This window comes from Aethalodelphis obliquidens, unplaced genomic scaffold, assembly GCF_003676395.1.
Source record: "Aethalodelphis obliquidens isolate GAN/ISIS:26980383/991018 unplaced genomic scaffold, ASM367639v1 scaffold7, whole genome shotgun sequence".
NCBI classification, from domain to species: Eukaryota; Metazoa; Chordata; class Mammalia; order Artiodactyla; family Delphinidae; genus Aethalodelphis; species Aethalodelphis obliquidens.
In genome coordinates this window covers 62248022-62260850 of record NW_020837951.1, presented here as the reverse complement: position 1 = coordinate 62260850, position 12829 = coordinate 62248022, and the positions used below count along the sequence as shown (strand labels likewise).

The window sequence follows — 12829 nt, the reverse complement described above, 5'->3', positions numbered from 1 at the left end:
GTTTCAAAGTTTGGAATGTGATAAACTTAAGGAGACAGGTGTTTCTGTTTTCACCACTCAGTAGCTTTGATAGTCACATGTGCACTGTGGATCTCTAAGAAAGGTTACAGGATGCAGCATTTCTCACATGTCATTGGCCTTTTTTTTTTATTAACTCATTAGACAGAAATTTTGCAGAGCCCATATGAGAGATCCTATTCTAGTATATTTATTTACTCAACTCTCAAACATTAATTATTTTCTGTATTCTGACTACTGTGCATAGACACCATTATATAATCATTTTCCTCAAGGAATATGAGGTTAGGAGAGTAGACAAACTGACTTCTAAAATCCTCAGTGCATTAAAATATCATACCTGCTGTGAGAGACCCTCATGCAGAGAACATTGAAGCCTTAAATGAAGGAAGAGTTGATCCCTGCTCTCTGAGTGTGGAGGAGTTTCTAGAAAGGTTTCAGAGAAGAGTAGATGTTTGATTTAGTCCTTGAAAAAGGAGATTTCTACCACCTCGTTGAGGCATTGGGAAAGTTGGAAGAGCCAAGGCAGAGAACTGTGAAACATCACTGAAGTTTGTTTGGTGTGGGTGAAGTGTGGCATAATGGCGGGCAAAGGAAGAGTTGAAGCTGAAGGAATGGTAGGTGGGAGACAGCTGCCAGGCGAGTTCTTCGTATGCAGGACACAGGACCTCCCTCAGGACACCCCCTGCCTTAAGCGCCAGTGGCCAGTGGGAGCTGAGGGCAGAGGGGTGACGTGACCAGATGTGTGTTTTACGATCATTCTGGCACAGGTGGATGAATTAGATCAGAAGCAGCTGGGAGGCTGCTGTAAGAGCTGGGGTTGGAGTACATCGTATTTTACAGTCTGACCCTGTGGATCGCTCACCAGTTCTTAGTTTGCTGAGAGAATGTTGAATTTGGTGAAATCTTTTCTTTCATCTGTTGAGACAGTCATATGGAGTTTTTTGTTTTTTCTGTTATGACATCGGGATATATCCTTTTTTAGTGTAGTACAAGATACATAACATGCAACTGATCACTTTAACCATTTTTAAATGTATATTTCTGTGGCATTAAGTACATCACATTGTTGTGCAACCATCACCACCATCCATCTCCAGAACTTCATCTTCCCTGAGTGAAACTGTACCCATTAATCACTAACTCCCCATTCCCTCCTCTCCCCTATCTCCTGGCATCCTCCCCATTCTCCTCTCTGTCTGTAAATTTTGACTACTCTGGGTACCTTATGTAAATGGAATCGTATGGTGTTTGTCCCTTTGTGACTGGCCTATTTCGTAATGTCTTCAAGGTTCATCCATGCTGTAACATGTCAGAATTTCCTTCCTTATTAATAAAAGGCTGAATAATATTCCTGTGTGTGTGTGTTTACACCAAATTTCATTTATCCACTCACCTGTCGTTGGAAACTTAGTTGCTCCTACTTTAGCCGTTGAGTTTTGATTTTAAAAAATATACCAAAATGATTAGGATTTTGGGGAAAAAAAAAAAAAAGAGTAGAAGGTGAAGTGTCCTTGCTTTCATATCCAGGAATCCATTTATACCTCAATAGTTTGATTTTAACATTAAAATATAAAAGAACTCTTTAATTTGCTTTGTGAGACTAAACCACTTACTTGTGTGAAATTATAACACCATTAGTTTACCAACCAAACTGTAATATAAAAGTGTTAACATATATATCTTTTAGTTTTACTTTTCTGCTTAGTTTCCATTATTTGAATAATGTACATGCCCAAAATGCTTATAGGGCTTTGTCCTTAGCTGTTTGATTTCCTGGGACCCAGTGGAGTTCCTCTGGCATCTTGGAGTGCAAATTCTGTATGCCAAAGCGAGAATATTTCTCTCTTATCTCATTTGACAGGAGATTTCAATATTCTACGATGCCCACAGTAACTAGATGTAAAGGATAATGAAAAAGGCCTATTTTTAAAATCTCAGTAGAACATTAAAACAATTTAATTAAAGCATTCATTTAAGCTTTTAATGTAGGAAGGTGTTGCCTTTACAACTTGAAGTAACAAAAAGTGTGGTAGCATTTTAGAATATCTAATTGAGACTGGCTTTGTGCTGGTAGGAGTGTGTCATGAAAGGGTCTATCACTGAACACATTTTCATAGAATAGGTCTCTTCTTTATGTGAAGTTGTTTTCAGTTTTCACTTTCTGGGTAATTTGTTTCTTTCCTAGTTATAATCAGAAGAAATTATTAATAAATGATAGGCTTCTCTAAAAGCTGTCATCATCCATTTGCTGTGATTTTAAGAATAACCTGGGTTTTTTAAACTTTGTTAAGTTTAGTGGGGGGGATGTTATGTGCAGATATACACAGTTATGTACATATGCATGTAGTGACCTTTGAAAAATGTAATTGTGGTTATTTTTGATAAGTCTGTGGTACCTTGGATAATTATGTTGTACTAGGTCTTGAAGGTAAAAAAGTAAGAAGGAAAGGAGGGTGTTACCTTTTCTTCGCTGATGAGGTACAGAAACATAGACTCAGGAATTTCTCTGGAACCAGGACTCAAACCTGAGTCTGTCTCTGGTTTTCACAAACCATACAAGGCACGTGAGTCCTTGAGTCGCTCAGAGCTGCAGTGGCATTGCTGTAATAACAAGCTTCATTTTGAAGCTGAATTACGATTTGCATTAAGACATTAGAAAGCAATGTAGCTTTGGATTGGAGATGTCTTTTAAATATATTCTGTGAGTTTTCTTTTGTACTTTACTGAGCACTTTGAAAGGAACACTACATGTGCTTTTCTCAAAAAATTCTTTAAACAACCCTGAAAGTGGACATTATCCCCATATTACAGGTGAGTAAAATGCAGGTCATTGTGAGGTTAAGTGAGTTGCCCAAAGCCACACTGATTAGAAGTGCTGCAACTCAAATTTGGAACCAGTTTTTCGGTTCTACAGTACATGGTTTGGGCTATGCTACTATACCTCTTTTAGGAAAAGATTGAGAGATCTTATGAGTTACAACCAAAATCTAGTCAGTGGATATTACCTCGAAGTTATTGAAGCCCGAAAATGATCATTTGGTAAAAGGAAAGTACAAGCTGAGCTAACTGATGTCAACCTCTTTGTTCATGTGGTTGACATGACCTGACAGCCTTAATAACTGGTAGAGTCATGAGTTAAATATGCTGTTAAGAATTAATTTAGAGGTCATGTTGACCATAGCTCGTGAAGACTTGTTGCATGTCTGTGGCTTGCTTTATGGCAGAATGCATGGTGCCAATGAGAACAAGATGATGGGTTAGATTCCCAGGATGGGCCACTGAGTTAAGTTGTGTTTTGTAGTCATACATTTTGATTTTGCTGTAGTATAGTTGTCTGGTGGGTCTTGGTGGGAAAGATGGCAGCATCAGAGCAAACCAGCGTACCTATGGAAACGTTTCAGAGCCAGCCTCTTTGCTTGTATGAAACCCCCCTTGGATGAAGCAGCGTCTAGACTTGTTTTTTGGTTTATGTAAGCTCCTTAATAACAGTGCACTTAAAAATAGTTTGTATGAATCTCAACAGAATCTTTTAACTACATTTGATTAGTGGTTCATTCCTATCAGAAAATGGTAACTAGGAGCCTGGATGGCCCAAATCCAGGCATGAAATATGAGGTTGGAAACACATGGTAGTCAGGATCATTCTTTAAAAAATATTTGAAATATCATGTCTAATTTGGTATAGTTAAAGTTAATATTCAGAGAGAATTTCTTTCTTTTAAAAATATTATAAAAAACTAAAAACGGATTATTGACTTCTCTCAATGTTTTAATAAGAGAGTTATAGCTCTCCTTATATTGTTTAATTATATAATCTTGTTTTGGAAGGAACTTTTAGTACTTGGTTTTAAGTGAATTTATATTATTTTATGTAAAGTTTTCAATTTCAATAGGTCTTATATTTTTGAAGGAATAGAGTGAGGGTAGGGGGAGAATGGAGCATTAATTCAGATGGGTTTGTTGAGAATATTTTTCTGAGGAATTGATATTGAAGAATGAGAAGTTGTTAGCTGTGCAAGAGCTGAAGAAAGGGGGTGTCAGGCAAAGACTCTGAAAAGGGGGACTAGGTATATTTCTGAAAGAAGGCCATGTTGCTGGAACACGGTGGGGCCGTGGGGCAAGGAGGGCATAGCCCAAAGAAGGGTGCATGTCGGGAGGGCCAGGCCAGGAATTCCATATAGACAGGGCCATGTAGGTATGTTGTATATTTGAACAATAGGAAACTGTTAAAGGATTGTTAGCAAAGGGAGTGATGTGATGTGGTTTGTCTTTTTTGAATGGTTGCTCTGTCTGCTATGAGAAGAATGCATTGGCAGGGACAACTTTGGAAGCCAGGAGCCCAGTTATGAGGCTCGTTCAAAAAATGAGGCAGGAGAAGTGCTGGCTTGGTCTAGGTTTAGTGTGGGTGTGGAGAAAGGTGAATGAATTCAAGATAAGTTTTGGGGATAGAAATGGTGGAACTTGGTGATGGATTAAATATAGGTAGTGAGAGAGAGGTAGGAATCCAGAACAACTCCAACATTTCTGCTTTGAGTAATGGAGAGTAGTATGGTGGTACCATTACCAAAAAGGGGAGGACAAATGGAGAAATAAGGGGAGATGGAGACTAGGGAGTTCAATTTTATACTTACTAGGCTTGTATTTCCTATGAATCATTCAGGGACCATGTCAAGAGGGCAATCAAATATCCAAATCTGGAGCTCATTGAAGTTCACATTTAGAAATAAAGTGGTAATAGATTAATGTTTACATCAGTTTAATTCAACTGACTACTGTATGTTCAGGCACTGTGATAGGCACTGCGGTTAAGACTTGAATACAAGCTTCTTGATGTTAGGAATTGTTATGCTTTTTTATATCAAGCTACCAGTATAGTACTTAGCACATAGTAAACATATAGTAAATATATACCAAATGAACAAATGATCTAGAAATAAGGTAATATCAGAGAGTTTCTTAGAGAACTAATTTTCCATTTATAGTCCTGCTCTTTATTCTTTCATATATGTAAGAGATGAACTATTATTATAAAATTGATTTGATACTGTTAAAATGTTCTCCCTGAGAGAGCTTTCTATGTAAGTGGCGACACATCACGTAGCCTAAGCTACATTCACTCCACAGTGTAGACCCTGTTTCATGTCTAATGTATTTAACATGGAGTGTCTTTAGGTATAATTTCACAAACATTTCTAAATTTACTTAAAAAATATTTTTGTTAGAAACTGATGCTTTCCTTTTGATTGTTTTTTTTACTGCTGAAAAAGTTACTCCTATTCTTTTATCTGTGAATCCATAGGGATTACTAAATTCAATTAAAATGAATTTGTAAGTCATGCTTTAGCAGTTTTTTATTTATTTTTTTTTTTTGTGGTACACGGGCCTCTCACTGTTGTGGCCTCTCCCGTTGCGGAGCACAGGCTCCAGACGTGCAGGCTCAGCGGCCATGGCTCACGGGCCTAGCTGCTCCACAGCATGTGGGATCTTCCTGGACCAGGGCATGAGCCCGTGTCCCCTACACTGGCAGGCGGACTCTCAACCACTGTGCCACCAGGGAAGCCCCGAATGTCGTGCTTTTTTAAAAAAATTTTATTTTATTGAAGTATAGTTGATTACAATGCTGTTACTTTCTGGTGTGCAGCAAAGTGATTCAGTTATACATATATATAATAGGTTACATTTGCTAATCCCAAACTCCCAATCCATCCCTCCCCTACTCCGCCTCTCCCTTGGCAACCACAAGTCTGTTCTCCCTGTGAGTCTGTTTCTGTTTTATAAATAAGTTTATGTCATATTTTAGACTCCACATGTAAGTGATATCATATGGTATATTTGTCTTTCTCTGTCTGACTTACTTCGCTTAGTATGATAGTCTCTAGGTCCACCCATGTTGCTGCAAATGGCATTATTTTGTTCTTTTTTATGTGTGAGTAATATTCCATTGTGCGTGTGTGTGTGTGTGTGTGTGTGTGTGTGTGTGTGTGTGTTTACACCACATCTTTGTCCATTCATCTGTCAATGGATATTTAGGTTGTTTTCATGTCTTGGCTATTGTAAATGGTGCCGTTCTGTATTGTAAATGGGGTGTATGTATCTTTTTGAATTATAGTTTTTTTTCCGTATATATGCCCAGGAGTGGGATTGCTGGATCATATGGCAATTCTGTTTTTGCTTTTTGAGGAACCTCCATACTGTTTTCCATAGTGGCTGCACCAATTTACATTCCCACCATCAGTGTAGGAGGGTTTCATTTTCTCCACACCCTTTCCAGCATTTGTTATCTGTAGACTTTTTAGTGATGGCCATTCTGTGACCGGTGTGAAGTGGTACCTCATTGTAGTTTTGATTTTCATTTCTTTAATAATTAGTGATGTTGATGAGCATCTTTTCATGTGCCTCTTGGCCATCTGTATGTCTTCTTTGGAGAAATGTCTGTTTAGGTCTTCTGCCCATTTTTTGATGGGGTGGTTTGTTTTTTGTTATTGAGTTATATGAGCTGTTTGTATATTTTGGAAATTAAGCCCTTGTCGATCGCATCATTTGTAAATATTTTCTCCCAGTCCGTAGGTTGACTTTTAGTTTTGTTTATGGTTTCCTTTGCTTTGCAAAAGCTTATAAATTTGATTAGGTCCTATTTGTTTATTTTTGCTTTTGTTTCTGTTGCCTTGGGAGACCATGAAAGTCATGCATTTAATGTGTATCCCTCCTTTACCATAGGAATGACAGTAAGTGCTAATAAAGATGGCTTGGGGATGATTGTTCGAAGCATTATTCATGGAGGTGCCATTAGTCGAGATGGTCGGATTGCTGTTGGGGACTGCATCTTGTCTATTAATGAAGAGTCTACTATCAGTTTAACCAATACCCAAGCACGAGCCATGTTGAGAAGGCATTCTCTCATTGGGCCAGACATAAAGTAAGTATCATTTGGATCCTATTTTGGCTTGGGAAATTCAGGAATTTCAATTCATTAATCAGAATTTTTTTCTCAGTACATACTTTTGTTTGATATACAAAAATTATTATATATTTATTTAATATAAATCACTGAAGAATTTGACTATTCCTGAGGAGTTACTGATTGTATTGATTGTAGTCTTTAGGACACTATATCTACAATCAATAACTTCTTAATACTAACAATACTGAAATACAGTTGACCCTTGAACAACACAGGTTTGAACTGCACAGGTCCAAATATACCCAGATCTTTGTCAGTAAATACACAGTCGGCTCTCTCTGGGTTTCACATCCTCAGGGGCAACCACCTTGGATCAAAATTTCCATCTGAGGTTGACTGAACCATGGGTATAGAGGGCCAGCTGTACTCTGCCATTTTATATGTCAGGGACTTGAGCATCCGTGGAGTTCGGTATCCATGGCGGCCCCTGGAACCAGTCCCCTGCAGGTACCTAGGGACAGCTATACTTCAAAACGATGTTGCCTTCTATTTTTAATTCTCCAGTGATTTCTGCAAAAATCTTAGATGTGAGAGATACGAAATCTCTTAATAGAGCAGGACAGTCCACTCTTAGGAACTTACAAAGAAGTTTGGATTGGCCTCAGTAGAGCAGATTGTGTACTACCTAATGATCTGTCTGAATCCTCCAAGTCAGCCAGTTCTGTAAGGGCCAAGCACGGTTAAGATTGTACAGAACAGTGTCAGTCTGACCCATAATTTATCCTTTGTTGAACTGCCTCATGACATAAGAGAATTCACCAAAATGTTGATATGGTCTGATGGTATGTCATATAGGCTATTTTGTCAGGAAGTGTTTAAGTTTCTCATCATCTCATAATGTACTAAAAGCATGTCATATATGTGGTTTGTTTTTTAAGTCACTAGATGTTTCTTGAGCCAGCATAAAAATCAGTTAATAACTTTATTGTCACACCTCAGCAGTGTAAAAGCGTTCCTTTTTTTCTCTAGCATTAGTAATTGAATATTTGCATATAAGGGATAAAATAGTAAAATAAGAGTTCAGGGAGAGATTGTTTACTTTAAGTTGATATGATGAATACTAGTATGGGAGACTTTTTTTGTATTAATATTATCTAACTGACTGAATTCTGTATTATTCTTCTGCAAAATACATATCAGTAGAGCTTAGGTAGGAAAACTGTATTTACAACCTGTTTCTCATTTTTCTATCAATAAAAAGCAGAAAAATATATGCTGTTTAGAGTGCATTCTGCTGTCTTATAAAAAGGAGGTTTTATTTTTAGGGCAGAATTTCACTCACGGGCTTTCATATTTTTGCCTGCCTTTTTGACTTTTATTTTATAATGAAACAGATCATCAGATCATGTGACGGTTCCATAATTATCTTATTAATCACGCAAGTACAAGCGAAGATCATTAAAAATGTCAGTGCCTCTACAGTAAATAAAAAGAGAAACGTTAAGTGCTTTCCTCACCACTTGCAGGCTAGTGTCCATTCATTTTGCTTCAAAGATGAATGATAAGGATCTACATGGAGACTCTTTACTGCCGGGGTTTTAGCTTATGTAGTTTTGAAGTACCATAAAATACAGATGGTCTCGTAACTGATCATTTGATTTATTGTGTGATAATGCACGTCTTATGTCGTGAGCCCTGATGCAGGTCTCCTGTCCACTTTTTGGCACTGAGCACCAGAATCGGTGCTTGGTTTTAACCTTCCCTCGCTGTTCTAATGTACTGCAGATCTTAAAAAGTGGCCCAAAAATAAGATCATTGTGACATTGATTTAGCGTAAGTCATGTACCTAGTCAACTCTAGAAAAGGTGTCAGGTACATTTTCAGGCTACAAAGCCTTTTTTTCTTTCCTGTTTTGTGGGGGGTTTTTTGGGGGGGGTTGTTTTGATTTGTTTTGTTGTTTGTTTTCCCACCCTCTGATTTAGCACCAGGATTTACCCACTTATGCATTCAGCAGCTTTATTAAGACTGTGAAGAGTATCTAGAGAGCTAGTTTCATAAAAAATTGATTTAGGATTCCAGGAAGCAAAATGTAATGTATCTTACATTAAAAAGAGAAAATAAGAAAAATCCTACAACCTTCCCTCCTCTGGAAATCAGTCAGTCAGTCAGTCTCTTTCTCACATGCTCGCATGCATGCATACACACACTCACAAACACACCCACAAATTACATGGATTTCTCCTCAGGTATCCTATTAAAGCTGTGATTAGGATGGCTATAGTTTTGACTCATTGGGTAAATGATAAAAAGAAATGAGAATCGTAGAGTCCTTTTTTAGAAAAATTGTGTCAAGTGGTAAAACAGATAGCCATTTAGATTGACCAGGGCTGAGCAGTGTGTTCCATGCATTTTGCATGGTGTTTTTGGCCATTTCTCCTCCCTGTCACTTGCCTTCATGAAGCAAAAGGTGTAAAATTACCTTGAAAACTCTGTGGGTAATCCTTCTAAATGGAAAGTCTAGTCCTTCCATTACTCTGCATGGAACCATAATGTTAAGTGCTAGTTAAGTGTTGTGGTCATTGCTTTAATCTAGGCTCCATCCATGTCTCTTCCTTCCTCTTGATTTCTTGTTAGGAAGCTAGCTTAATCTGGGCTGGTGGTGGAGGAATGTATTGCAGGGACTTAAAAAAAGGGACTCTAATTGGTTCAGTTATATAACTGATTGGTTTTAGGAAAAGCATTGCTTATTGAGACAACACACTGGCTTCTTTTTTGCCGCTTACGAGAGATGACTAGGAACTTTGTGTATGCGTGTTCGTGCGTGCCTGGGTAAATAATTTGAGTTTCAAGAGTTCAGGAACAGCCAGTGTAAGTTCCAGGTTTCATTATTTTCTATGGAAAACCAGATGTGAAGCCTCACCAGAATGCATCCTGTCTCACTTCGCACTCCACCTTGCCAGGAGTGCTTATGTTTCTGTAATCATAGCCAGGGTTTTGCGCTTAGCAGCAGCTGCTTGTAACATCTGCCAGATAATTACCGAGCTGAATCAGAATTCACCTGCCTTAACCTAAAGTGTGGGATGAATTCCTGATCAAGGAATAAAAGATTGATTGCAGTTACATTTTTCTATGCTTGTTAATAATCACTGCTATAGACACCAGTAAAGAGCAGATGCTTTTCTGGGGGAGGTGTAGATAGGAGGGAGGTGGAAAGGGGAAAAAACAACCAGGAGGACCCACTTTTAACTACATATACATGCATCTCACATTCAGCACAAGACATTGACATTTGTTAACACCATTGTAAAAAGATGCTGCGGTGTATGCTTCACATTCTAGATTCTCTGCAGCACCTGCTGACGATCGAGCCCCCTTTTATGTGTGAGTAATGGTGATTGAAAAGCTCATTATGGCTGCGTGTTACAACTTGTCTGTGAAACCTCTTCATGCTTTTGTAACATCCCGATGTGGGGATAGACCCAGACAGAGATTCAGTGTATATACATTTTGGCTTTTTTTTTTTCTCCTTTATGTAAGAACGTACTTCCAACAGAGCTGTGAGATGGTTACATTTTCACATTGTACTGGTGATTGTGAACTCATTTTAAAATCACATTTTCCTACTACTAAGCTTTCCAGCTCTTTTTTCAGGGAGCGATACTGTCTGCATATGCAGACGCAACCTCTGGATTAATAGCTGTGTCACATTTCAGCATCACTAATGCTATTCTTTTTCTTCCACTCCACATGTAACCTAAGGTTAGTTTGCCTTTAAGAATTTTTAATACAACTCTCAAATAAGCAGTTTCAGTGTGTTTATGCAGTTCATAATGTAGTGTGGTGTTCTGGGTTGGTGTCTGGAGGTTTTGTGTGGCCGTGTGACCAGGCATGTATTATAATTGTTCTGCATGGGCTAATGCATTGTGGGATGCTTGTTCTGATGGCCTTGCTGTCTGTGTTGGGCTAAATATTTATGAAAACTGCTTTCTTTCCTCTTTCTCACTGCTCTAAAATATAAGAAAAATATTTGTAAAGCTCTTCCTCCCCCACCTCTTGGTAAAGGGTAAACACCTTTGAATAAATATAGAGGAGAATTCATTTTCAACAGTGTTTGGGATAGAAACAGCTTTTCCTTCTCAAACCGATTAAAAAATTAAATACTTTTAACTGATTATTCTTATTTTGCCTGTTGTGTTCTAGCTTCTTCTCCTCACCTCTTCCTGGCTTTTTTTCTTAAGGTATTATTTAGGTGAGTTTTAACTTTACTGAACCTTCAGAAATAATACCAGTTTTCTTGAATAGGCTTTTCAGGTTTTATTTTTCTTTGTGTAAAGGCAGTCAGTCTTCTTCCCCAACCTAATGTGTTAAACATTTTTGACTCATTATTTTTGAAGGGATAAATGCAAATTTGCTATTCAGTATACTTTTGTAACACTATAGAGAAGGTGTTTTATAGATGAATAAATAAAGTAGCGTCAGAATTAAAATGCAGCTCTCTCACCCAGCCTAGTCCTAAATCCACTGAAACTGTGTTTTTTACTTCCGTTTGATCCTTGAGGTAAAAGTGTCACAAAGTGTCGTAAGGGTCCACGGCTTATGCCAGAATGCTCAGGTGTGGCCACGCTGGCTGACACTCTGTTAGAGCACTGTGTTATGTTTGTATTGTGCTTCTTGGCTTACCGTAGTCTCATAAAAAGTGACATCCTTTTTGTGATTGAGGATATGGACATTCACTGGTGGTGATTTACCCTACCAGAACACTCTGGAGAAGCAGCAGAACTGTGTCCTCTGACTCTAAACCTAAGCGACCTCACAGAATGAATGCTTTTTATGGAAATCACCAGTATGTCTGAAATTATATATCTTCCTCACTCAATAAATTATGCCATTGGTATAATTCTTATTTTATTATAACATGGAAGACAATCCTTTTTCTTTGCCCTTTAGTGCTAGGGTTTTTTTGTTTGTTTGTTTTTGTTTTTGCGGTACACGGGCCTCTCACTGTTGTGGCCTCTCCCGTTGCAGAGCACAGGCTCTGGACGCGCAGGCTCAGCGGCCGTGGCTCACGGGCCCAGCCGCTCCGCGGTATGTGGGATCTTCCCGGACCGGGCATGAACCCGCGTCCCCTGCATCGGCAGGCAGACTCTCAACCACTGTGCCGCCAGGGAAGCCCAGTGCTAGGGTTTTGATACTTATTGTCTTCATGGGTAAGCTATGGTTAGCCAGTTTAATAGTCTTCATGATTTTTGTGAGGACTTTTTAAATTGTCTTTTTGATTGTTGATGCATACTTTTGTGTCTTTGTACAAATATGCTGAACCGATTTCAAATGCATTCTTTCTCTTGCCTTACTGTTCATTAATTTGAGGATCTCGGAACAGACTACTTAAACAAGTCAATCAGTTGTGTAGCCTGATAGGACAGCAGTAAACTTAAATTTTCAAATGTCAGTTTCTAAGCATTATAGCTGTAATAAGCATCTTACTCTGTGCCTTCCACATTATAGGCATTCAGCCAGCACTTGTTGAATTAGTAAGAGACCATTCAGGTGTACACAGTAGGCTTTTCTCTGAAACCAAAATGAACATATAAGAAGTTGCTACAAATTAGTAACAGAGTCTTTCCATAAACTTATAATGGTTTAACTTCAGACTTGAGAGTTAATAATTTAATAAAGCTAGGATATGATTATTGATAATGCTTGTTAATGTCCAAAATTAATTGTGTATTATGGGAGAATGTAAAGTAATTTGGTATACCCAATGTTTTAATAGAGTTCACCTCATTTGTTTCTGCTAAGGAACCCAAAAATCTTTGGACAAAATAATGTTATTACTGACAATTATTTTTCTAAGGATTTATAGATTTCTTTAATTTCAAAAAATTCCTGTTAGTGTTCTCATCTGGA

General features: G+C 38.1%; 1 protein-coding gene across 8 annotated transcripts in view; it reads left to right on the top strand.

The window, feature by feature from the left end:
- Window positions 1-12829, top strand: part of MPDZ (multiple PDZ domain crumbs cell polarity complex component) — a 166856-nt gene that overhangs the window by 102546 nt on the left and 51481 nt on the right. For all 8 annotated transcript variants that reach the window (XM_027105869.1, XM_027105867.1, XM_027105865.1 and 5 more), the window contains one exon: window positions 6739-6937. In XM_027105869.1, coding sequence (XP_026961670.1) covers window positions 6739-6937 — 199 coding nt within the window. The remainder of the gene's footprint in view (window positions 1-6738; window positions 6938-12829) is intronic.